The sequence below is a fragment of the Panthera uncia genome, assembly GCF_023721935.1.
Source record: "Panthera uncia isolate 11264 chromosome B2 unlocalized genomic scaffold, Puncia_PCG_1.0 HiC_scaffold_24, whole genome shotgun sequence".
Lineage (NCBI taxonomy): Eukaryota > Metazoa > Chordata > Mammalia > Carnivora > Felidae > Panthera > Panthera uncia.
Window position 1 is genome coordinate 6,645,299 of NW_026057580.1, and position 27,938 is coordinate 6,673,236.

The window sequence follows — 27,938 nt, forward strand, 5'->3', positions numbered from 1 at the left end:
CGGCCGCCTCGCCGAAGCCGCGGCGCTCGTCCCGGAGCCGCCCCTCGGCCAGGCCCCGCACCCGGGCCTCGCGCCCCTGCTGGGTCTCCACCCTCACCTTGGTCGCCTCCTTTACTCCACATTCGCCCTTCATCCATCCCTCTCTCCTGCAGTGCTTGCGCTCCAGGCCCGAAAGAAAAGGACCAAGGCCAAGAAGGACAAAGCCCAGAGGAAGTGAGTCTTGTACCCCGACATCCCATTCTTTGGATTTCCTCCCGCACCTCCTCTCCTCTGGTTTCACCTCTTGAACGTGCGCCGGGTTTGGGCGCCCTGCGGCCCCAGCCACATGGTCGCGGAGTGGCCTTGGAGGGTCGCACTCCGTGAGCCATGCGGAGCGGAGCTGATGTTGCCGAGGGCCAGGCCCGCTGGAAAGGGCTGTTGGAGGAGGACCAGAGCCCGTCCGGTCCGTCAGCTCCCCAACTCCAGAGAGGAGGCACGACCCCCCCCCCCCCCCCCCCCCCGGGTCTGGGCCTCCCGACGGAGCTGGTAGATCATTATCTGTTTGTGAACTCTGGCCTCTCCCCCACCTGCTTCCCCGAGTCTTAAACTTGACTCCTACGTCTGCACGGTAGGCCGTCAGGGAGTTCTTAAGTGAATTTTCCGCATTTTGGTCTGCCAGCCACCCGCTCGCTTTCATAGAGGAGGGCATGGACTTTCCCCCTGGTCGGGCAACTTCCTGAGCCCGCACGGAGCGTCCCCTTCCTCGCCGTGGCAGGCAGACCACTGCGTTTGTTTCTTCTCTCAAAACCTCCAGCCCTCGCGCTGAATGCAGATGCCTTGTGGAGTGGGCCTCACGGTAGTGACGGGCAAGTTCTTTAGCCAACGCTCTTGGTGATTCTGGTTTGGTGTGTGAAGTGCCACATGTCCGGGTTTTACCAGCAGGATGCATAACCGTGGTTCTAAGCGCTGCTGTGGGAAACACAAAAGTTGGTCGCATCTTAGGAACGCCCAGTAGAGGGCTTCTGCAAAGTGAGGCTTAGTCTAGAGAACTTTTATCTTGTTCTCACGTTTAATTGCAGTGGCTTGCAAATTGCCTTTACAGAACAGTGCATCATTTTCCGGACACTTCCATTTCCTTGATGTTGTGTGGAGTTGTATACGGTCTCCTTCTTGAGCTGAGAAAACGAGCATTTCTGAGGTTTTCCTAGGTTACCTTTCTGAATGATATTATCAGATGCGTGTGTGTGTGTGGTTTTGGTGACTACCTGATGTTTGAGAATGACACATAATGGCTTATAGCAATAGAGCTAAAGTGGTAGGTGACCTCACCTCTTGCTCCATTTCTGTTAACTGTCTCATGAAATTTTTTATTTTATAAAGTGCTTGGTAACCAAACATATTTAAATGTGAGTTTATCTCCCTGCGTTTGCCTCGTGATTATCCACATATGGGTTGTTCCAAAACCAGTTTTTATTTATTTATTAAAGAAAAAATGTTTTTTTGTTTATTTTTGAGAGAGACAGACCGAGCACAAGAAGGGGAGGGACAGAGAGAGAGGGAGACACAGAATCTGAAACAGGCTCCAGGCTTTGAGCTGTCAGCACAGAGCCTGAAGTGGGGCTTGAACTCACCAACCGTGAGATCATGACGTGAGCGGAAGTCAGATGCCCAACGGACTGAGCCACTCAGGCGCCCCTCAGAACCAGTTCGTAATCCCACATTGGTTTAATGGAAACAGCCGAGGAGCTAACCTGGTTCTTGTCTGCAGTGGGAATTTAAGTGTTACTCTTTTTTTGTATGTGCCTTAGTTTTATTATTCCCTGTGGAGCTGATAGGAATGTGCTATAAAACGTATTTTCTGCTGATGTAAAGAGATGGTAATTTTACTGTTCACTGTATTGTTGAGAAGTGATCTGTCTTGGTCTCTCCACATGGAAATTATTTTGTATTAACCTGAATCAACCTGTAACTTGGGAGGAAAATATATAAAGGTGATCATATATATATGTATTTTTAAAGTAGGCGCCACACCCAATGTGGGGCTTGAACTCATGACCCTGAGATCAAAAGTTGCATGCTCTACCAACTGAGCGAGCCAGACACCTCATCATCTGTTTTTGGTACCAGATAATCATTACTTTGGATTATCTATTTAAACCATATTCTTTATTTCTAAAGCCGAATATATGTGCTTTGGATTCTCTGTTACTCCTTCATTCACTGTTAGGTAATTTGTGTCCATTATTTTCACACTTGCACAAAAGCAAGCGAGTAGTACAGATAATCTAGCAGTTATTTTACGGAATATTTCATTTTGTACAACTGTTAATTCCTGAAGTTTTATATAAATGAATGACCTTCATTTACTTGCAGTTTCAGAGGTGCTTTATTTTTGTCTTCAGTTAATGATTTCTCTTGACAATTTTACCTTTCTTTTTTTGTTTCTCCAGCCTCCTTTTAAGTAGCTGAAATGTCTAATTAACTTGGTTAGAATACTGTGTCAGAAGTTCAAGCCCCACCTGACTCAGGTAACTTGACTCTGTTCCATGACCCCTGACTGCACTCTGGACTTCCAGTCCTTTTGCAAAGGCAAGCTGCTGGTTACCAGATTAGTCAGGAAGAAGGTCTAAAGAAGAAGCATGCCATAGAATTTGGTCTCCCAAGTGAGTCAGATCTGGTTTGAATTGTGATTTTGCCACTTTTTAGCAGTTTGACCTTGGATGAGTTAGTTAAGGAAATGGTCTTGGCTTAGTCATGATGACAACCGAGAAGTTAGAAAAACCAAGCATTTAAATGAAAAGTAAAACTGTAAGTAACGTCTTAGTAATTTAGTCATGGTGGGGTACAGGTGGAAAGGATTTCAGTCCCCTGATTTTGTAGATCTTAAAACTAGAACCTACATACATGAAAAATCATGTCCATGGAGCTGCAGCTGGTTGTAGCAAGGACAAAACTGGAATCCAGGGCCCCTGCCTTCCAGCGCAGTGCTATTCAGTATTTGTTTCCTTTGGGCTCTTTCACTGTGCTGAAAGATTTGACCTTGGGGGTTTTCAGTTGTCTTATTTGAAGAATTTTGTCTCCACTTCACTTTTTCAGACACTGTATTCCTATTTACTAAAATTAACTAGTTGATGATAAACTGTTTCACTTTACAGATAAGGAAATTGAGATTTTTCCAGATTACTTCCACAGAATATTGTAAAGCTAGTATTCAACCCTGGGTCCGACATACCCCAAACAAAGTCCTGGTACTAACCACTGCTGTCTCCCAAGTGACAGTTCCTTCTGATGTGTCTGAGGACAAACAAGGTAGAAACTGAGCAAACTAAGGCTTCTGTATAAGGTACCACAGGATGCCTGGGTTAAAGTTTAAGTACCCTTTCAGAGCCCCCTGGCTATGTCTCCAAAAGGATGTAATTCTTGGGGCGCCTGGGTGGCTCAGTCGGTTGAGCGTCCGACTTCAGCTCAGGTCACGATCTCACGGACCGTGAGTTCGAGCCCCGCGTCAGGCTCTGGGCTGATGGCTCAGAGCCTGGAGCCTGCTTCCAGTTCTGTGTCTCCCTCTCTCTCTGCCCCTCCCCCGTTCATGCTCTGTCTCTCTCTGTCTCAAAAATAAACGTTAAAAAAAAAAAAATTTTTTTAAAAAAACAAAAACAAAAGGATGTAATTCTCTATCTTCCTTTGGTCATTCTGTTTTCAATATATATACCAATAGGTGTGTGCCTTTATCTGTTTGTCATAGCTCTTACAATTTAACACAGTTAATGTTTGTTCTTCATATTATTTTTTTTAATCAAATAAAAATTTTTTTTAATCTTTATTTTTGAGAGAGAGACAGAGCGTGAGCAGGGGAGGGGCAAAGAGAGAGGGAGACACAGAATCTGAAGCAGGCTCCAGGCTCTGAGCTGTCAACACAGAGCCTGACGCGGGGCTCGAACTCACGTACATCGAGATCATGGCCTAAGCTGAAGTTGGACGCTTAACCAACTAAGCCACCCAGGTGTCCTATTTTTCCCATTACTTCTATGGAACATACTTCCAGAATGGTATTTATATCTAATAATTACTTAGCTTAGGAAATTACTTTGGACAGTAATTTTTACTTACTTGCAGTTAAAGAACTGGGTTTAGTATAAATTTGGTAGTAAAACAGTTTGAGCTGGAGAAGTGATTTTGTTCATGTTAGTACTCACCAATCTGTGAAGTCAAAGGAGAGGAGAGATGGCTTTATTTCCTAATTTTCCAAAATATCTGATTGTATTGAAAATTCAGAAGAAAGGATAGTTGAAAATTTCTTTTTTTTTTTATTTTTGAGAGAGCGAGCGTGAACAAGGGAGGGGCAGAGAGAGAAGGGGACAGAGGATCCATGGCAGGCTCTGCACGGACAGCAGTGAGCCTGATGTGGTGCTTGAACTAACAGTTCAGATCATGACCTGAGCCAGAGTCGGATGCTCAACTGACTGAGTCGCCCAGGTGCCCCGATAGTTGAAAATTTCTAACATTTTTATACAGTACAGTACATGAACTTGAAACAATTTTTTTAAGTTAAATGGTTTTGGATGCTTTTTGTACTTACCAACGTACCTTGGAAATTGATTCTGTATCAGTTCCTTATAGCATAACCTTACTATTTTTTTAAGGTCTGCCTTTTCCACTAAGGCCTAGAAGTGGTTCTGTATCAGGACACAGTGAGTAGCTTCATCTAGATAGCATTCTGTTAAACGGGTATATCATAATTTATTTTAGTTAAGACAAAAATGGAATCATTGGGTATACTTTTCCCCAGCTAACCTTATCATGAATGTTTTTCATAGCATTAAATATTCCACTTGCTTTTAAAGGTTCCAGTATACATTGGTTCAAGTTTTTCACACTTCATAGCAAAGATGAATGGTCTTTTGGATAGCCATTGTTCACATCAGTGATTATTTACTTAGGATAAATTCTTAGGAGGGATATTACTGGTTATGTACATTTTAAAGGTTTTTAAATTCATATTGTCAACAAAATTTTCTCCAGAGACATTTACTAGTTTAATTAGGAATTAACTAATTTAGGGGCGCATGGGTGGCTCAGTCAGTCAGTTAAGCGTTGGACTCGGCTCAGGTCATGATCTCACGGTTCATGGGTTTGAGTCCCGCCTTGGGCTCTGTGCTAATAGCGCAGAGCCTGGAGCCGGCTTCAGATTCTGTGCCTCCCTCTCTGTCCCTCCCCCACTCACACTCTGTCTCTTTCTCAAAAATAAACGTTAAAAAAAATTTTTTTTAAAGGAATTAACTAGTTTAATTTTCCTATTCATTAAACAAACAATTTTTGCAGACCTCCTATATCCCAAGCAGTTTTCCATCCCTGTGAAAGAAAAACGTCTTTGTCCTTGGGAACTTTATTTTCATGGGGATTGGAGACAGAATAAACAATGCACATAAGTAAATTGCGTAGTATGTTAAGACCATAAGTTGGAAAAATAGAGGAAGATAAGGGGAATTTGAGGAGTGGGGGTGAGGGTGCGGTTTTAAATAGGGTGATTGAAGCTGCATCGAGGTGACACTTGAAGGAGGTGAATGAAGGAGGACTGCTCCAGGCAGAATGTTGGAAGTGGGAATACTTTTGCACATCCTACTTGGCCACCAGAACTGGGGCATTGTTACTTGAAAATGTTGCCCAAGTTTGGTAATCTATAAGTATCTTGTTTTAATTTCTTTTGTTACCGGTCAGGTTGACCATTTGTGGGATGTATTTATTGACCAGCTCCTATCTTTTACCCATTTTTGTATGGATTATTGATCATTTTCTTAATCTTAAGAACTATTTATTAAGAATATACCTTTTGTCGGAGCCCCTGGGTGGCTCAGTTGGTTAAGCATCTGGCTTCTGATTGCATGGTTTGAGTTCAAAACCCCACATGGGGCTCCCTGCTGCTATCAGTGTAGAGCCTGCTTTGGATCCTCTGTGCCCCGCTCTCTGCCTGTTTCCCACTCAAGCTCTGTCTCTCCCAAAAGTAAACAAACATTTAAAAAATAAAAAAGAAATATACTTTTTGTCATGTGGCAAATTTACATTTCTCGGGTTATTAGCCTTTCTAATTTCATTTATTGATTTTTAAAAAAATGTGCCCAATCCATCTTTTTCTTTGCTTTTTATCTTTGAAATTTTCAATGTGAGTTGTCATCTTAAAAAGGTATTATTTTTAATTGTCACTCCATTAAAGTACGTGCTTGCAAAATTACATTTCTAGAATTGTGGTTGTCAGAAATAGTTTCTTCTCTTTTCTTCCTCAATAAGTTTATATACGTTAGTAAATTTTGTTTACATTAGTCTTTCTGCTGCAGTGAGGCCCAGAGGCTTGCCAAATTACTATGTTCTTTAGATTACTTGAAACCAGCAACTTATGCAAATGCTGAAGTGGTGGGTGCTTAGGAACTCCTTTATTAAAAATGAAGAAAAGATGGGCTGGTCAACTAGACTTAGTTTTTATTATAATTTTTTAGACCTGGCAAGATAAATGAGGCAATGTCCCCCCCACCCCCGCCCCTGTCATACTTAGACTTTTTGCTCGATACTTCCCAGATCTTCTCTATCACGAATGCTAGTTTGCAGACTAATTTTATTTTTATATTTGCTAAAGTATCATTTTAATGATTCTCTCACTGTAACTGAATTAATTCCAAGCAAGTAAGAAAATGGAGGTAGTCAAGAGATTTTTTTGAACTCTTCCTTTCTAGTATGATGCAAATAATGATTTAGCTAAGGAGAGATAGATAAGCAGATATATTTATAATCTTGTACATTTTTTTCATTGAATTTGGGACACAATCAGTTTTAAATTACACCATTTTATATGCCACGCAAAAAAAAAAAAACCACTACCAGTTAAACTGATACACCATTCGCTATAAGATGCTGTCTTGATTTCAGAGATGTGGGAATGGTAGGAAACCTATTTGTGTTTGAATCTGTGAAATGGAGTAATTCCAGTGATGTATGGCATTGGCAGCATTGTTGTCTTTTTAAAAGTTTAATTGTGGTGGGGCGCCTGGGTGGCTCAGTCGGTTAAGCGTCCGACTTCGGCTCAGGTCACGATCTCGCGGTCCGTGAGTTCGAGCCCCGCGTCAGGCTCTGGGCTGATGGCTCAGAGCCTGGAGCCTGCTTCCGGTTCTGTGTCTCCCTCTCTCTCTGCCCCTCCCCCGTTCATGCTCTGTCTCTCTCTGTCTCAAAAATAAAAATAAACGTTAAAAAAAAAAAAAAAGTTTAATTGTGGTGGTGCCTGCGTGGCTGTCAGTTATGTGTCCGACTCTTGATTTGGCTTACGTCAGGAATTCACGGTTTCTGAGATCAGGCCCTGAGTGAGGCTCCATGCTGACAGCACGGAGCCTGCTTGGGATTCTCTCTCTGCCTCTCTCTAAGTAAATAAATAAATTTTTTAAAAAAGGTTTCTTGTGGAAAATTTCAAATATATCCAAAAAAGAAAGTAGCAAGATAAACTTTTTAAAAAATGTCTATTTTGAGAGAAAGAGAGAGCACGAGTAGGGGAGGGACAACGAGAGGGGGAGAGAGAGAATCCCAAGCAGGCTTAGTGCTGTCAGTGCAGTGACGTGGGCTGGATCCCGTGAACCTCAAGATCATAACCTGAGCCAAAATCAAGAGTCGGATGCTTAACTGACTGAGCCACCCAGGTGCCCTGCAAAATAAACTTTTGTGCATCCATCTCAACTTCATCAGTTACTACCTATGGTTCATGTTTCATCTTTATCTTCTTTTTCTGCTCTACTCCATCTTTTTTTAATTTTTATGTTTTTATTTTAGAGATTGTGAGAGTGTGAGCAATGGAGAGGGGCAGAGAGAGAGAGAGAGAGAGAGAGAGAGAGAGAGAATGTTAAGCAGGCTCCATGCTCATCGTGGAGCCCAGTGTGGGGCTAGATCCTACAACCTTGGGATCATGACCTGAGTGGAAGTCAAGAGTTGAATCCTCAATGAACTGTGCCACCCAGGTGCCCCCCACCCATCTTATTTTAAAGCAAACCTCAGACATCATATCATTTTGTAAAATATGGACTCTTTTTTTTTTTTTTTTTTAATTTTTGAGAGAGAGAGCGCATGCATGCGCATGAGTGGGGGAGGGGCACAGAGAGAAGGTGACAGACAATCTAAAAGGGGCGGGGCTCTGGGCTGACAGCAGTGAGCCCAATGTGGGGCTCAAAGTCACGAACCATGAGCTCATGACCTGATCCGAAGATGGGTGCTCAACCAGCTGAGCTACCCAGGTGCCCCTAAAATATGGACTCTTAATTTTCAAAACATAGCTACAGTACTAATATAACACTCAAAAAAATTATTATTATTATTATTTTTTTTTTTTTTGAGAGAGAGAGAGAGAGAGAGAGCCTGTGAGTGGGGGAGAGGGGTATAGGGGCAGAGGGAGAGAGAATCCCAAGCAGGCTCCACACTCAGCACAGAGCCTGATGTGGGGCTGGAAATCATGACCCGAACTGAAATCAGTAGCCATACGCTTAACCAGCTGAGCCACCCAGGCGCCCCCACGCTTAAAATATTTTGAAACAAGTCCATAATAGCAAATACCCAATCAGGGTTCAGATTTCCCTGCTAATTTTAAGTTTGTTTGAATCAGGACTTATAAGGTCATTATATTGCTGTTTGAATAGTCTCTCTGGTCTTTTTATCTATATGTTATTCATGGGTTATTTTCCTTGCAAATCTGTTTTTGTTTGACTGCTTCGTAAGTGGCATTGTATACTTTGACCAGGAGGCACCTACTGACTGGTTAATTTTTTGTGATGTTAGCGGCCACTGAGCATTGCCTAGATCCATTTATTTTATTTAGTGTTGCAAAATGGTAATATTCAGTTCTTTAACTTATTAATTATATAGTTCTATAAAAAGGAACTTTACCTCATTTCTTTGGTGTTACCCCTAGAGACACTTTATATATAAGACACAGGATAAATACTTGTACTTTCCAAATTTCATTAATGAGTTAGAGTCCTAGCATCCTCCAAAATGACCAGTTAAGGTTAATTTTAGTATGAGCTCATAGCTGTAAACATATTTGTGGTTCAATCCATTGTAGTTGGGCTCCCCCCCCCCCTACAGTTTTCTGGAATTATAATTTACATACCATGAAATTCACCTGTTAAACGTGTACAACTCAGTGGTTTTTAGTATGCTCACAGAGTTGTGCAGCCATCACCATAATCTAATAAGTTTGAAACATTTCTGTCACCCCAAAAGAAACCCTTTACCCATTAGCTATCACTCCTCATTACCCCCATAGTACACCACCTCCAACCCTAGGCAGTGACTAATCTACTTTGTGTCTCTGGATTTGCCTAGTCTGGACATTTTGTATAAATGGAATCCTACAATAAGTGGTCTTTTGTGACTGGTTTCTTTAACTTAGCATGATGTTTTCAACATTCATGCATTTTGTAGAACGTGTAGTTGTTATTTTTATCGATTGTCCTGTCTTTGGCCAGTTGGAGTCCCTTCACGATGGCCCAGCCCCAAAGTCCATTTGATTCAATCTGAGGCATCTTTGATAGCTTTTTTGCTATTTAGTATGGCAGTTTGTCCAGATTTATCTTGTACGTTTTCTGCCCCAGACCAGAAAATAGCCCTTTCTCTAAGAAGCTTTTCAATGGGAAATGGAATTTCAGGATCACAATCTTAGGCACCTTTCCTAAAGTTATCGTAAGCAGAGTTGTGGAAGAGCCCTGTGGTTCTGTGTACCTCTTACTGGAGAATTAACTTTGAGAGTTTGAAAAAACCCGTGAGATCAGCTATGAAGACCAGAGTATACAGTTTTTCAACTGCTTCGACAAAGAATGACTTCAGAAATTATCAGAAGCCACAAAATAAATTAAACACACTTTATTCATTTTCAGAGAAGTATAGTGGCACTGGACACAAAAGTCAGTTGGCAGGAGCTAGATAAATAAAAAGCACGTTCATTTGTACCATGACATGCCTTCAGTTATATAGATGAAGACTGAGGCCAGGGGTAATTTGTTGCTATTGGGTAATAAATGTATTGGTGGCTTAAATGCCTTGAACAACATGGATGGGTATTTTAGGGTAGCTTATCACAAACTTTGAGAACATGTAATAGATATTTTAACTACCAGATGAGAAGTGTCACCTACCGTGGTGAACAAACATCAGTGCCATGAAGTTTGGTGTACCATGAGTCACGTTGATGACCTTTGTATATTTAATTTACTCAGGTTCTAAATTCTTTGTACTGAGTGGCTAGTCATTTTTTAAAAGGTTGCCAATACTTCTGGGTGTGATTTTGTGAACTCTTGTTTCTTGACCTAAGGTAGCCTTATTTTGTAACTGATTATAAATGTAATTTATGGCAACTGTATCTTATTCGCTTTGCTCTTAATTGTATATAGTGCGGCTCCAGCTTGAGAAGGTTCTTGAATGTCCTTTCAACCTAGGAGTTTGATCAAAGATGTCAGCTTGTTTTTACACATGAGCTTGGTGGCAAGCTCCCTTGATACTCCTTTTCTCTTCTGTAACTACCTATGACTTTGAGAATAGATTTAACAGGAACTGTATTTTGCATTTTTCGTTGCTAGTATTAACAATATAGTATGATTAAATTAGGTAACTTGTGCTAATGTTTCTAAGGTGGAAGGTTAATATAGATACATGCTTCTATGCTCCTTAGCAAAAAGAGCTTGTCTTTCTGAATCACACAGCCCCAGGTTCCAATTTGCCTCCAACGCCACTGGTGGGTGAACTTGGGCAATGTCGTTTGACTTCCTGAGTCTGACTTGCCTTATCTGTAGATGGTGAGATTCTGAGGGTGAAATTGCGTGTGAGTGCCTAGCCTAGTGCTGAGCTAGAGTAAAGTGCTTTGGTGGTTACTTCCTTCCTCATGCGTTCTTCCTTAGATGGATTTACCTTTGACTTTTCCTTTAATTTTTTTTTAATGTTTATCTATTTTTGAGAGAGAGAGACAGATGTGGCATGAGTGGGAGAGGAACAGAGAGAGAGGGAGACACAGAATCGAAGCAGGCTCCAGGCCCTGAGCTGTCAGCACAGAGCCTGATGGCAGGTCTCGAACTCATGAACCATGAGATTATGACCTGAGCCGAAGTCAGACGCTTAACCTACTGAGCCACTCAGGTGCCCCACCTTTGACTTTTATGTGACATTTTTTATTATTACTCATGCATCAAACTAATGGTTTTAACTTGTCAGTATTTCCTCTGTTGGGGTCTATATAAAGTTTAATTTGGAGTATAGTTGCCTAAAGATAAAGAACGGTTTATATTTAATTAACACCTAATAAACTTAGACACTCAAATTTTTATTTTGATAGGGCCAATTCCAGTGTGTCTCAGAAATTAACTTTAGCTTGTCAATTTGCAGAACAAAGAAATGCTTGTCAGGAAAAATATATATGGAAAAGTAGTGGGAGAATTTGAGTACTTATTAAGCTCTACTGTGTTTAGGTGCCGGAACTTAAAATAGTATCTTATTAAGTTTTTGCATTAGATCAGATACTTCAAAAGAGATGCAAAGATGATTTCAAGCAATATCAGCTCTACCCTATAAGAGGTTTATGATTTTTTTTTTAAGTTTACTTATTTTGAGAAAGAGACAGCATGAGTGAGAGAGGAGCAGAGAAGAGGAGACCGAGAATCCCAAGCAGGATGGGTGCTGCCAGCACAGAGCCCAGTGCAGGGCTTGAAACCACGAGATCATGACCTGAGCCAAAACCAAGAATCAGATGCTTAACCACCTAAGCCACTCAGGAACCCCTGTGACCTTTTTTTTTTTTTTTTTTAAGTTTATTTATTTTGAGAGAGCAAGTGGAGGAGGGGCAGAGAGAGAGAGAAAGAATCCAGCAGGCTCCACACTCATTGCAGAGCCGGACTGTGAGATCCTGACCTGAGCCAGAACCAAGAGTTGGACACTTAACAAACTGAGCCATCCAGGTGCCCCAACAGGCTTTTGATCTTAAGGGAGATGAGTATGTAAATAGATCTTCTCTCAGTCTGTATTGGTTTTCTAGGGTTACTGTAACAGTGCCACAAACTGGGTGGCTAAACCCACAGAAATTTATTGTCTCACAGTTCTGGAGGCTACAAGTCTGAAATCAAGGTGTGAACAGGCTTAGTTCCATCTGAGGGCTCAGAGGTAAGGATCTTTTTCAGGCCTCTGTCCTTATTTTGAAGATGGCTGTTTTCTCTCTGTGTCTATGCATCATCTTCCCTCTGTGTGTGTCTCTATGTGTGTCCAAATTTTCCCTTTTTATAAAGACACTAGTCCTACGGATTAGGTCTCATTCTAATGACTTCATCTTAACTTGTTTACCTGTATAAAGATCCTATCCCCAAATAAAGTCACATTCTGAGATATAGAGGCTGGGACTCCAGTGTATCTGTTTTGGGGGGATACAGTTCAACCCATAACACAGTCCCTGGAAGACAATTCTCTGCACTAGGAGATCCTACAATTTTTTATTTTCCACAGTCGAAAGAAATGAAGACTAAAGTTTACAAGTAAGCAAACTAGAGTTGCTAGGGTGCTTTCTCTCATCCGCTTTTAGTTTGCCTTTTTTAAATTATTTATTTTAGAGCGAGAGAATCTAAAGCAAGCTGCACACTCAGCACGGAGCCCAACACAGGGCTTGATCCCACGACCCTGGGATCATGACCTGAGCCAAAATCAGTAGTCATACTCAATCGACTGAGCCACCCAGAGGCTTCTAGTTTGTTTTTTGAAGCCAGAGCTAAATTATTTCTAAGACCCCAAACACATCATCCTCAAATCTGTTCTTCTGGATTTCACTTTTTTTGAAACATTCCAGAGTAAATTCCAGTATCTCTCACCTCTTTACTCAAAGGTCACAACTCTTATTTAAAATGATGTCTATGTATTGTTGTCCCCTTACCTTCATTTTTCTTCATAGCCCTTCTCATAGCCTGACATTATAGAACACGTGTCTACCTTAGAGATCTTGAGAATAGGATTTTGCTGTCCCAGCATTAGCTGTTCACCAACAGAAACTCAAGAACCAGGTAGATTCAGATATTTAGGGCTATTTTTTTGTTAACCTCCTGCTCAAATATAAACATGATAAAGAAAGACTCTGAGCTATTTTTTTTTTTCTTTTTGCTCATGGCTGCATTTCCAGTGCCTAGAAACGTACTCAACATACTTATGAGCACTCAGTAAAAATAAATTGACTAATGAACAGATATTTGCTTACTCCCTTTCCCTTATTTCCTACATGCAATGCTAAAATTTCTGTATCAGGCCCTGTACCAAGCATAGGATAAGCATAACCTCTATGTTCCCTATAAGGTACATTTTTTACTGCCCTCTTTTTTACACACTGGGCAGCTGAAGGACAAAGAGCTTCCTGAATTAGCAATTTATCCAAAGTCATGGAGCTCTTGCAAACTGTAGAGCCAGGATCAAACCTAAGTCTCTTGGCATCAGAGACCTTGGCTGTTGTAACCACTACCTCGACAGTGTCCCTGTATCTTTGCTTTCCACTCCCACTATCTTTTACCACCTTCTTGACAAAAGAATTTTTCTAAAGCACTGTTGTTATAGGGTCACTTTGTGCTTAAATGGCTTGATGACTTCCACATAAAATAGTGCTTGACATTTAAGGCTCTTCACAGTCTCTCTCCTTTAGGGGACTTGTTGTGGGGGGTGGACATGTAATGGACAATTGGAGGAGGATGAGTAATAGCTAGTGATGAAAGAGAAGAAACGTGCCTTGTGTGCATCTCTTTTCTAGACATTTGGGATACAGGCATTGAGCAAAATAAATGTCCTCCTGAGACGTACATTCTGGGAGTGTGGGAAAGAAGACAATAAAATGTCAAGTACTGAAGAAAAATAAAGTAGGGTAAGGGGGTAGGGGAGGGCATGCAGCCAACTCCTGTTTTATATAGAAGTGTCAAGAAAGTTCTGTGAAAAGGCAGTACCTTAAAAGAGATGTGGTCAGAGAGATGGGTTTGTGAGCCAGTGAAAAGTCGGATCATGAAAGACCTTGTAAGACCTTTGTGAAAACATCTGTTTTGAATGTAGTAGTTGCCCGGTAATGGTGGTTTATTAAAGATCACCAGTTGTGTTTTTGTTTTTTAACAAAATGAATGTTTTTTAACATAATGAAGTCTAAAATGCTGCCTATGGAAACCTAGGCTGCTGGGATTAGAAGATCACAGAGTGCCATCTAGTGGTTGTTTGTTGTAAATGTGGGTGAGCCTTCCAGATAGTAAGCAGGCTCTACAGTAGTTTGTTTTGCCAGCTCAGACATATAAATGGAAAATTTGGATGCCTGAAGAAAACTTTTGCTTATGAACTGTTTGAAAGTAAGTTGCATTGTCCCCTTTGCCCCTGAATACTTCATGTATTGCCTTAAAACAAGGACATTCACTTACATAATCGCAATTATCAAAATAAGAAATAAGGCATTAATACAATATTATTATTTAATCTGGATCTTATTCAGATTTTGCCAATTGTCCCAATGAGCTTTGTAGGAAAAAAATTTTTTTTTCTGGCCTACTATCTACCTTAAGATTGTGCATTGCATTTAGAACAGTTCCATGGCCTGCCTTTGTCTTTCCTGGAATTGATATTTTTGAAGAATATAGGCCATTTATTTTCAGACTGTCCTTCAGCTTGGGTTTGTCTGTTTCCTCATGATTCAGGTTATGCATTTTGGTACCACCTAAGTTAATCTTCCTTGGTGAATCATATCGGCACAGCAGACATATCTGTCCCAGTATGGGTGGTGACTACCAAGTTTCTTCAGCATATTATTATGGTTTTCTCTTTTGTAAATCATAAGTTCGTTATGGGGAGATATTTTGACCTGTGTAAATAACTTTTCCTCATTGAAATTTCACTGCATTAGTATCCATTATTGATTCTTGCCTAAGCCAGTTATATGACAGTTGCAAAACAGTGATTATATAATTCTCCCATTTCCTTATAGAGTTAATTGTCAGCATTTTGTTATTAGAAAAAACTTTTCCTTTTCCCCATTCATCATCCTAGTCATAATCATTGGTATGAACTTAGGGAATCTGTTTTTATTCGGTGAGTTTAATCCATTACTCTCACTATTTGATACTCATATTCTTTCATATTTGGCCAGTGGGAGCCCCTTCAAGGTGACACTTTATCTTTCAACAAGTCTCTTTCATTCTTTGAATATTTACACTTTCTAGCACAATAGCATGTTCCAGATTCATCTTGTACTTTGCCTGCTCCAACCATGGGATCAGTCCTTTCTCTAAGGAGCCCTGGTTTATTTTATTTTATTTTATTTTATTTTATTTTATTTTATTATTTTTTATTCTATTCTATTTTATTTCAAAGGTTATTTTTGAGAGAGCGTGAGTGGGTGGGGAAGGGGGAAGAGAGAGCATCTCAGGCAGGCTCCACGCTTGTCAGCACTGAGCCCGACGAGGCTCTATCTCACGAACCTTGAGATCATGGCCTGAGCTGAAATCCAGATTGGACGCTTAACCAGCTGAGCCACCCAGGCACCCCAGCCCTGGTGTTTAGAAACCAAGATTTGGATATGATTTTAAGGTCTTAAATTTTTATGTTGGACAGTATGTTGGCATAGTAGTAGGTCTGTGACATCACAATTCTTTATTTCCAATGGAAAGCTTAGGTGGCAGAACCTGTGATAACCTCCTCATGCCTGTTTGTTGGCATTGCCCCGCAGCAAGTAGGCTGTTTGGAGCAATGGTAATTAATGTAGTGGTAGTGAAACTCCGTATTTCTGTCCTTGACACAGTGCCATCGTAGAATGTGTGCTTAATACGTCACCTAAAATATTGAGTATGTGAGGACTCATTTAAATAATAATTAGTTCTCCCTAAACTAATATATAAATTTCCTACCTAGTGACAATATTCTGTTAAAACTAAAACAGATTTTGGGGCGCCTGGGTGGCGCAGTCGGTTAAGCGTCCGACTTCAGCCAGGTCACGATCTCGCGGTCCGTGAGTTCGAGCCCCGCGTCAGGCTCTGGGCTGATGGCTCGGAGCCTGGAGCCTGTTTCCGATTCTGTGTCTCCCTCTCTCTCTGCCCCTCCCCCGTTCATGCTCTGTCTCTCTGTCCCAAAAATAAATTAAAAAAAAAAAAAAAAAAACTAAAACAGATTTTAACTTTTATGGAAAAATACAAATGTTAAGAATGGTAAAAATTCTGAAAAGCGTAGTAATACGGGTGGTATGGGAACTTCCCAGATATTTTAAATGCTATGAAGTTATAACACTTAAAATTGCTTGATCCTGATGCCTGAATAGACAAGACAGTGGCACAGAATGGAGACTCCAAAAAGAAGTAAATACATGGGAATTTAACACCATATAAGTTGTGTTTCAAATGAATTCAGAAAAAAATGGATTCCAACTGCTGTTGGAAGAACTGGGGTAAAAAAAAGGTTATATTCTCACCCTGTTCTTAACATAAATAATTAGAGATGGATCAAAGATTTAAACATTAGAAAAGAAAACGGAAACCATGAACATGTAAGAAAAACTGTAAAACTTAAAACTGAAATAATCTTAGAGAAAGGCAGTCCTCCTAATCATGACCAAAAAGCTGTATATATAAAGACTGAAATATTTTATCCCATAAGAGTAAAAAATGTATGCATAGCAAAAGGTAAAAAGGAGAGTCAAAACCAAAGAAACGTTGGGGGGAGAAACTTTTAGGGGCTCTTGGGTGGTTCAGTCAGTTAAGCGTCTAAATCTTGATTTCACCTCAAGTCATGATCTCATGGTTCATGAGAATGAGCCCCATGTTGGGCTCTGTGCTAATAGTGTGGAGCCTGCTTGGAATATTCTCTCTCTCTCTCTCTCTCTCTCTCTCTCTCTCCCTCCCTCCCTCCCTCCCTCCCCCTCTCTCTCTCTCTCTCTCTGCCCCTCCTTTACTCTCTCTCTCTGTCTCTCTCAAAATAAACTTTACAAAACAAAACAAAGGAAACCTTTTGAACCTGTGCTCAAAGTGTGATGTTCATTTGGCATGCAGTTAGGTTCATTTGTTAGTGTTTGCATTCCATTTTGGGTGCTCCTCACATCCTGGTTTTTATTTTTTTTTATTTTGGGAGCCAAAGGACACACTACTGTGGTTCTGAAAGTCAGAGCTATACAAAATATCTACCCAGAAGTTCACTTCCTCCTCATCCCAGATACCCGGGCCCCATTCCCCTCTCTTTCCACCCCTTTCCCACTTGCCCATTGTTGCTTTAGTTTCTCTGTTAGTCCCACTGTGTTTCGTTTTGCACAAATGAGCAGGTGTGTGTATTTTTGTTTTTTAATAACCTCTTCTTTCTTTTATGGAAGGTAACATGGAATAACTTGTTTGCACTCTGCTTTTCCCATTCAGTTACTATTACACTATCACAAGTTATAAAAAACTTCCTCATCTTTTTTTTTTTCCAGCTTCACAGTGCTCAGTTCTGTGCATGTACCACAGTGTATTCAACCACTCCCATGTGTGAGCATTTAGGTTGTTTTCAATATTTTGTAATTACAAGCAAGGCTGCGGTGAATAGCCTTGTGCAAATGTATTTTCATTCGTGAAGGTGTATCCTCTAGGGCGGATTCCTAGAAGTGGGATTGCTAAGTTGAAACCCAATGAGATTTATAATTAAGTATTACCAGATTTCATTTCAGCAGGATTGTGCTGTGTGCATTCTCACTAGCAGTGTATCAGAGTGCCCATTTTCCAACAGCTTCACCAGCAGAATGCTTATTAATTTTTGGCAGTCTGATAGGTGAGAAATGGTGTCTTGGTATTTAATTTACATTTCTCTTTCAGTGAGTTTGACCTTCTTTTCATATCTATGGAGGGTCATTTTTACCTCTTTTTGTGAATTGTCTGTTCTCCATTCAACTTTGTTATTTGAAAAAAAATTTAAGCCTGCAACAAAGTTAAAAAAAAAATGGTATGATAACCTGTAATCATCTTCTCCTGTGTTTACTAATTGCTGACATTTTGCTGTATTTTTTTCCATCTTTCTATACCAAAGTACACAATTTGATGACTTTTGGCAACTGTATGCATCCGTGAAACTACCACAATAATCAAAGTACAAAAATTTTTGTTGTGCCAGATGTTTCCTCGAATTTTCCTTTTTGCAGTCCATCCCTTCCTACACTGCTGGCCCCAGGCAGTGACTGATCTGTTCTCTGACACTACACATCAGTTTACATTTTCTAGAATTTTAGGGGCGCCTGGGTGGCTCAGTCGGTTAAGCGTCCAACTTCGGCTCAGGTCATGATCTCGCAGTTCATGGGTTCGAGCCCCGCCTCAGGCTCTGTGCTGACAGCTCAGAGCCTGGAGCCTGTTCCATATTCTGTGTCTCCCTCTTTCTCTCTGACCCACCCCTCTTCATGCTCTGTCTCTCTCTGTCTCAAAAATCAATAAACGTTAAAAAAAAAATTAGAATTTTATGTAAATGTAAATACACAGCATGTATTCTTCTGTATTTGGCTTCTTTCATCATGATGACTTTGACATGCATCCATGTTTTATCTATCAGTAGCTTATTTCTTTTTATTGCTGCATAGTATTCCAGTGTGTGGCTATACCACCATTTGTTTCTCCATTCACTTTTTGGTGATCATCTGGATTGTTTCCACTTTTGGGCCTCTAATGAAATAAAACTGTCTATGTGGTATTTGTTGTTGAAGCATTTGGAAGTGGCAGGTCTCATGACACTTCATCTCTAAATACTTCAAGATACATCTAACAATGACATTTTCCTTTAATAAATGCAATAACATTATTACACTGATAATGATCACATGTAAGAAAGTGAATATTAATTCAATATCATCTAATACTCCAACCATATTTATATTTTAGTATTTTCTCATATATGTCTTTTATACCGTCTTTCTTTTTTTGGATCTAGAATTTAGCCAGGGTTCAAGCATTACATTTGCTTATGTCTCTTTATCTTTAGTTATGTCTTAGCTTTCTGCAAAAGGAAATATTCCAGGTTCTCTATCTGCTGTCCCTGCCCCAGACTGGAATCTCCCATTTTTCCAAAGACCTCCCCCCACCCCCTTGTGCTTTTTAGTGAGGAACTATATTTGGAAACCGAGGTCTAGATGCTGGTCCTGCTCATTGCTATTAGGGTTCTGTTGTTTCTAGGCCCTTTCAGTGGGCCTAGAGGGCAGAGCTAGGAAATATATTTAAATATATATTAAAAAATAGGTAGGTAGGTAGCTTATGGTACTTCCAATTCAAATGTACTATGGGTTTTCTTCACTTTCTCCCATTCTGTATTGACATATCCCTTCTTTGTTCTCAATGAATCTATATTCCTTTTTCTTTCCTCCAGTTACACACAAGTACTTTCAAGATTACATGTCACCATCAACAGTCAATTAAGTGCAAGATTTCTTTATAGTTCTTTAAGTCCTCATGATGATATCCCACTTAAGGATGCATAGACAACTGTCCAGAATTAATTTTTCCCTATGTTTTATTCATTTATTTTTTCATCTGTTTACATTTAATTTTAGGTTTGATTTTTTTTTTTTTAATGTTTATTTATTTTGAGAAACAGCATGAGCAGGGGAGGGGCAGAGAGAGAGGGAGAGAGAATCCCAAGCTGGCTCCTCAGTCAGCGCAGAGCCTGACGTGGGGCTCGATCTCATGAACTGTGAAATCATGACCTGTGAAATCAAGAGTCAGAGCCCAACCAACTGAGCCAACCTAGGCTCCCCTTTAAGGTTTGATTTTTTTTTTTTCCCCCATCAGTTTTTTCTTTTCATTTCAGTAATTAAAACGTTGTACATGGCTCAGGAAGTCGATTCCCATCCCTTTCTCCTTTTTCTTGTTCCCACCCACTGCCTAAAGGTATAACCATTTCATTCATTTCTGACTTATTTTTTGTAAAAATGAGCAAGTATTATATATTATTTTTCTGTCTTGTACGTAAGGCAATAAGCATACATTCTTTTGCACTGTACTGTTTTTCTCCTTAACATTGTATTCTGGAAATCACTTTGTACCTGTTCTTAGAGATCATCATTCTTTTTATGGATTTCCAAGTTTTTTAAGTTCTTGCTTAACTTCAGAGAAACCCCAACTGGAAATTAGAATTGATACATATGGGTGTGATGATTACAAGAAAGGTGATTAGGCACAGGAGTCAGTACATCCTTAGGCAAAGAAATGGCCTGTTTGCTTCTATGTTTTAGGTAATAATAACTATTTACAGTGTATATAGGATTGCCTGCTTTTTACTCTAACATTTTTATTTTTTTTATTAAAAAACTTTTTTTTTAATGTTTATTTCTTTTTGAAGGAGAGAGAGAGAGAGAGAGAGAGAGAGAGAGAGACAGAGCATGAGCTGGGGAGGGGCAGAGAGAGAATCCAAAGCAGGCTCCAGGCTCTGAGCTGTCCACACAGAGCCAGATGCGGGGCTTGAACTCATGGGCTGTGAGATCATAACACTTTCATTTTTACTTAAGACAACTACCAATGTGATCAACTTGAATTATAGGGCTTTTTACCATCCTTTGAGATTCTGTGTTTCCCCATCAAGTTGGCAAAAAACCAAAAAATAATATATGGCATTGAAATGGAGAAACAGTCATACATTGCTAATAGGAGTGTAAATTGATATAGCATCTGTGAAAGGCGATCAGTAGTATGTATCAAAAAGTAAATTAAATTGCACATACCCTTTGACCTGACTTTTCCGTTTCTAGGCATTTGTTACACTGATATACATATCCATGTGTAAAAAAGTATTAAATACAAGTGTTAGTAGTTTGTGACCGTAGAAGGAAACGTCCCACAGAATGCATACTTTTTAAAAATTAGGGTATATCATGCTGCCATTAATAATGAAACACCTGGGGTACCTGGGTGGCGCAGTCTGTTAAGCGTCTAACTTTGGCTCAGGTCATGATCTCACAGTTTGTGAGTTCAAGCCCCACGTCGGGCTCTGTGCTGACAGCTTAGAGCCTGGAGCGTGCTTTAGATTCTGTGTCATCTTCTCTCTATGCCCTTCCCTTGCTCTTTTAAAAACTAATTTCTTAGGGGAAAAAAAGGAAACACCTGCATCCCTAGTTAAGGCATTATTCTGAAATGTTGCTGAATGAAAAAGGGATGCCTTGAATATTTTATTGTATGCTAACAGTAGTTAAAAATAAGGATATGTGTATATGTGCACCCATGTACACCCATATATACATTTACTCTTGTATAGAATCATATAGGAGAAACTGGCTTGTATTCCCTTTGGAGAAAGGAAAAGGGATGGGGAGCTGGAGTAAGAGAAAGACTTAACTTTTAACAGTGAGTGACAAAAGATCCAAAGTAATAAGTGGCTAAAACAAGATTATTTCTTCCCAGTGTAAAATTCTGGGGATGTATCCTTAGCTGTTCACAGTGGCTTACTCCACAAAGTGTCATGGACCCACAGACATCTTGCTCACTTCTCCTGCCATCCTGGGTTGTGCCCCGTGTGTTCAGAGGCCCAGGTAGCATCTGTTTCAAGCATGGGAAATGGTGTAGGGTGCTTGCCAGTTTCTTGAGGAGTTTCCTTCTACATGGCCTGTAAATAGCTGCAAGGGAGACTGGGAAATATGGTGTCTTTCTCTGGTATGCCGTGTGTCAGCTTAAAAACAATTACTGTAGGGGCTCCTGGGTGGCTCAGTTGGTTGAGTGTCTGACTTCAGCTCAGGTCATGATCTCGTGGTTAGTGGGTTTGAGCCCTATATTGGGCTCTATGCTGACAGCCCAGAGCCTGGAACCTGCTTCAGATTCTGTGTCTCCCTTTCTCTCTGCCCCTCCCATGTTCATTCCCTCTCTCTCTCTCTCTCTCTCTCTCTCTCTCTCTCTCTGTCTCTCAAAAATAAACAAACATTAAAAAAATTTTTTAAATCTTAGTTTACCCTAAAAATCAAGAAGTGCATTAGTTCTTTTGAATGACTGCTGCTTGAATTCATTTGAGATTAGAGGGATTTCAAGTGACTACAGAGAATCAACTAGACTTCAGATTTCTAAAAAGTTTTAGGGTATAGAAACATTTTCAAGTAGGTTTTATTAAAAGGAAATAGAAATTAGGCAGACTTCCAAATTTATGAATTTTTCCAAACTAAATTATGGGAAATTGTTCTGTAATGTCTCCTCTTAAAGGTATGCATTTTGTAATCTTAAGCTGACCCACATGTATTTCTCCTACTTGTTTTTGTTGTTAGCACCCATTCTTTGTGCTCTTTCAAGGGCCCCTTGCAAATGAAGTGCTTGTCTCCAGATCTGCTGCTGTTCTTGCCTCCTTTGTCTCATTCACTGCTTATTGCTGCTCCATTACAGGACCTTTCCTTAGGAAGAGCTCTCAGTTTCCTGTTGTTTGCCAAATGGCAAAAACTCTGAATACTCAAGGAGAATTCAGTTCCTTGGCTTTGTATTAATCCAGGGATAGCTTTAATTTCTATTAAAAATAGAAGGAAGGGAATACCATGCCCTATTTTAAAGTCAGTTCTATTGAGGTGTAACAATACAGTAAAATGAGCAAACAATAAAATTAACCCATTTCATAGTATAGTTCAGTATATTTTGACAAATGTATGTATCCATGTAATTACCCCCTCCCCAACCTGACCCCGGGCCAGGTCTTCTTTCTTCATTTTAGATTAGTTTGGTCAATGAACTAATATAAAAGGAATTGTACAGTATCTACTCTTTGGTGTCTGTCTTATTTTGCTCAGCATAATGGTTTCGAGATTGATCTGTGTTTGTTGTATGTTTTAGTAGTTCCTTTTTATTGCTGAATACTAATCTATTACATGCCTGTACCTCAGTTTTTAATCTTTTCTCCATTGATAGACATCCGTGTTATTTTCTGTTTGGGCCTATTATGAATGAAGTTTCTCTGAATTTATGTATAAATTATTGAGTGAACATATCTTTTCATTTTACTAGGATTGGATCTAAGAGAAGCATCAAAATGTTTTCTTAAAGAACTCAACAGGAAAACATTCCTTTTCATGGAATCAGTAGATAGAATGAAACCTTGATGTAAAATTGAAGGATGATTATATTTATTAACAGGAGCCAAAGAAATAAGTCTGTTCAATTCAGTAAACATTTGAATGCCTATGAAATATGAGGGAGTATGTAAAACAAAAATGGATAAGGGGGGCACCTGGGTGGCTTAGTTGAGCATCTAACTTGGGCTCAGATCATGATCTCATGAATTGTGAGTTTGAGTCCTCCATTAGGTTCTCTGCTGTCAGCCCAGAGCCCCCATCCTCTCCACCCCCCCCCTTCCCTACTCATTCTCTCTCGCACTTGCTGTCTCAAATAAATAACTTGAAGGTTTTTTTTTAATGTTTGTTTATTTTTGAGAGACAGAGCACAAGCAGAGGAGGGGCAGAGAGAGAGGGAAACACAGAATCCAAAGCAGGCTCCAAGCAGGCTCTGTCAGCACAGAGCCCGACATGGGGCTCGAGCTCACAAACTGTAAGATCATGACCTGAGCTGAAGTCAGTCACTTAACTGACTAGCCACCCAGGCATCCCAATAAATAAATACTTTAGAAAAATTAATATTGTTACACAGATATTCTACCTGCTGACTAAATCTGGTTGACCAGATGTCAAAGAAACACTTTTCATTCTTGAACAAATACCTACTTTACAAAGGAAATTTCTGCTTTGACACAGATTGGTGGTGTATATAAATGGAATTCATAACCATACCTGTACTAGATTTCTATAAGCTACAAGAAAATGATTTATTACCTATAGTTGTACCATGTCAGGAAAGTAGATTTAATGCTTTCCTGTGTATTCCTTTTTTTTAGTGTTTGAAGTTATTAACCACAGAAATCTAAATTTCCAACAAATTAGAAATAATAAATAATGCATCTGTGTGGAATATTTAATGTTTTTAAGTGTAATAATAATGACTATAAGCATAAGAAAAGTTTGATTCTATCCTAATCCTTTTCCTCAATGATGAGAAATTTCAAAAACCTAGAAAAGCTGAGACTAGCATAATAAATACTTAGTACATTTTGCCATCTAGGGGTGTTAGTTAGATATATGTATATAAATACTTCTTTTGACTGAACTGTTTGAAAGTAAGTTGCAGAAACCATGACCCCATATCCCTAAATACTTCAGCTTGCTCCTCCTAAGAATAAGGATGTTCTTTCACATATCTTTCTTAGCTGTGGTAATGGTATTATGGACAATAATTCCTTAATATCATCTCACAGGCAGTTTATATTTATGTTTCCCCAGTTGCCTTATAAATGTCTGCTGTTTGAATCATGATTAAATCAAGTTCTCATGTTTTCTGTGTGTATATATTTCATCTAAAACAGTTCCCCCTACCCCACCACCATAACTCCCCTCCCCCCCCACCCCTCCCACCCCACCCCTCCCACCCCACCCCCAGCCAAGAGATCAGACCAGTTGTCTTAGAAAATACCCCACACTCTGGATTTGTCTAACTTGTTTAACTTGTTCCTCCTTTCCTTGCATTTCCTTAAAACTGGAAGTTAAGACGAAAAGATTGATTAGGTTTCAGTTAAACATTTTGATGAGAGTATTCAAGAAGGTGTTGTGTATCTCATATTGTATTGCTACGTGTAATGGGAAGTTTGACCATATGGTTATTAGAATCTAGGTTTTGAATAATTTTTAAGGTAAAACCTTGTTACAGTACATGTCCCCTTTGGATTACATTAGAAAACATTAGTATTTGTGAATATATTGAACTTGATGGCTTTTCTGTCCCCCAAACGGGAGAACAAGTTTTGATTTTGTTGCATACTTTCTCCTCCTGGACTATTTTCAGTAGTGCATAAAGAACTAGATGGGAAGGAATGGCTGCAATGTAATTTTGTTCTGTATTCCCATGTACTTTGGTAAAATACTTAAAATAACTTTTCCTCTGTTATGTACATAGTCATTACATAAAGCGGTGGTGGACTTTAACCTCCTTGTGGTTTTGAATTAGGCTGAAACAAGGAGGCTTGGTCTTTTTGGAATAAATTTGAAAAGTAGATGTGTATGCAGTTTTTAAAGTTGACATTTTTGTTATTTAAAAAAAATTTTTTAATGTTTATTTATTTTGAAGGAGAGAGAGAGAGAGAGAGAGAGACAGTGTGAGTGGGGGAGGGGCAGAGAGAGGGAGATACAGAATCCAAAGCTGGCTCCAGGCCCTGAGTTGTCAGCACAGAGCCTGACCGCCAACGCAGGGCTCAAACTCAGGAACTGTGAGATCATGACCTGAGCCGAAGTCAAGACACTTAACCAACTGAGCCACCAGGGTGCCCCGATGTTATTTAAAACATTGCTTCTTTTAAATCTATTCTGTCTTTGGAGAGGAAAGATTGTAACATGCTTTTATGAGTTGGAATTTCTAAACTGTATTCCTTTGAAGTGCAGAAACTGCCCTAGATGGGAGCTGTCAGTTGACTTCTCTATAACATTTTAGGCAATATGTAATAATTTGAAGTCAAGAGATATTTTAAGGTTACCATCAAATAATTGCAGTCATGAATGATTTGAACATGTCCAAATAAAATAAAAGGGAGGAAAATCATGTAACAAGTTCAGACTTCTTTTTTTCTTCCTATTGTTTCTCTATCATTAATGAACAACTGCACTTCCTTGAGAGAAGCAACAGAATTGTGTTTGCTGGCATGCTGGTGTATGATAAGCATCAGGCACAAATAGATGACCACAGCGAAGCAGCTTCATAGTTACAAGAAAAATTCTCATCTCTCAGTATCAGAGTGCTTTTGTATACGTTAATCATGTAAGGAGCTTTACTGAACTCACTTAAATAATTTTTCTTAGTGGCAAACAACAAAATAAGATCCGTTATTTATTGACAGGGATAGCAATAGAATCAGTAGCTTTTAGGTGATGTTTCTGTTAAAAGAAGAAGATTCTAGAAACAGTGATTCATCTATGACAAAAAGTGCCACTCTAAAAAGAAAAAAAAAAAAACCTTCCATCTAATAAATATTTTCAAAGTCCAGATAGTGTTTTTATCTCAAATAATATCGTGTCTTAAAATTAATTGTACTTGGGTTAAATGCAGGTACCTTTCTCCCAAAACTTTTACATTGCATTTCTCAGACTAGCTGCCAGTATTTGTTAATATTTAAACTATCACAGAGAAGAGCTCCAGCCAAAGAGACTATCCAGATTTCTCTATTAGAAATAGTAGTACCTAGGGGCGCCTGGGTGGCTCAGTCGGTTAGACGTCCGACTTCAGCTCAGGTCACGATCTTGCGGTCCGTGAGTTCGAGCCCCACGTCGGGCTCTGGGCTGATGGCTCAGAGCCTGGAGCCTGCTTCCAATTCTGTGTCTCCCTCTCTCTCTGCCCCTCCCCTGTTCATGCTCTGTCTCTCTCTGTCTCAAAAATAAATAAAACGTTAAAAAAAATAAAAAATAAAAAAAAAAGGAATAGTAGTACCTATTACCAGACACTATCCTAAGCCTTGTGGTGAGTACTACTAACTCATTCAGTGCTCAGAGCAACCTTATAAACTTGGTGCTTTTATTTTTATGACTTTATAGACAAGGAAACAGAGACAGGTTAAGTTACTTGCCTAAGATCACACAGGGAATAAATAGCAAAGCCAGGATTTCCAGGATTTGACTGTAGGTGAGTTATGTTGCAGTCCATGCTCTTACCCCGTTATAACATCTTTCATAAGATATGATTATCTGTTTGGCATTGAGATTCTGGAAGAGGGGAGACAACAGGGCACAAATGTTCTGTAGAATCTAAGGTCTTATGGTCAATTCATATAGAGGAAACTTTTTTTTTCCTTACATAATCTGAATTGCCATGAATTCCCTTATTAAGTCCCTTAATCTTATTGGGACTATAAAGGTACAGGAATAATGCTAACTTCTTTCTGCAAGTGTTTATGTAGAATGTTTTTGTGATTTTTGTTTTGGAAAACAAACTCTGGAGCTAGAGGTCAGAGGGCTCTAAGAGGGAGGTCTTAGGGAAAACACATAGACAAGAAGTATGCTTCACACTGGAAGAATCTAACAGTATGATAAATTAGCTTTTTAAAAAAAGATAGTAATGTATACTTTAGAAGTTCATTGCACAGAAACATTTAAAAAATAGTAGAGCCTGAAAATGAAATACATTGATTAAGGGGTACAAATAGGTGATCTTTTCAGCAATTACAATTTTTGTGTCAAATGAACAAATTGGCAGTCAAATTTGACACAAATGATGATTTAAACAGCCAATAAATTCACTTAGCTCTCTCTTGTTGGATGGTTAGGTTTCTGTTTTTTTCCAAGATGAATTATGTCTCTTAGTATTGAAAAAAAAAAAAAAAGAAGAATGGAAGCCTTTTTCTTTTTTAATGTTTACTTATTTTGAGAGAGAGAGAGAGAGAAAGAGAATTGCATGCAGTCTCTGTGCTAACAGTGCGGGGCTTGAACTCACGAATTGTGAGATCTTGACCTGAGCTGAATTCAAGAGTCAGGATGCTTAACTAACTGAGCCACCAGGTGCCCCTAGCATGGAAACCTTTTTAAACAAAAGCTACACAGTGTTCTGCCCTACCCTTTCCCCAGTCATGGGCCTACTTCCTAAGGCAACTACTTTGAGCTGTTTCTTTGTAGCTGGTTGCTTTGTTTTATTGGAATATAATCGACATGTAACATTATTCATTTCATATTCTGTTTAGTGCACATCTCCATCATGCTTATTGCGATTTCTTGATTGCTCAGCTTTACCTATTACCATCTATTCCTGCTATGATTTTTTTAATTTGAAATTTTATTTATGTATTTATGAGAGAGAAAGGGAGGGAGGGAGGGAGGAAGGAAGGGAGGGAGGAAGGAGGAAGGGAGGGAGGGAGGGAGGGAGGAAGGAAGAAGGAAGGAAGGAAGGAAGGAAGGAAGGAAGGAAGGAAGGAAGGAA

At 39.6% G+C, this 27,938-nt stretch overlaps 1 protein-coding gene across 4 annotated transcripts in view; it reads left to right on the forward strand.

Moving 5' to 3' along the window:
- SRPK1 (SRSF protein kinase 1) overlaps positions 1–27,938 on the forward strand; it is an 82,840-nt gene that overhangs the window by 942 nt on the left and 53,960 nt on the right. For 3 of the 4 annotated variants that reach the window (XM_049652755.1, XM_049652754.1, XM_049652753.1), the window contains exon 2: positions 153–213. In XM_049652755.1, coding sequence (XP_049508712.1) covers positions 153–213 — 61 coding nt within the window. Of the gene's footprint in view, positions 1–152; positions 214–27,938 lie in introns of those variants that run through there. The other variant, XM_049652752.1, reaches the window with a different exon arrangement.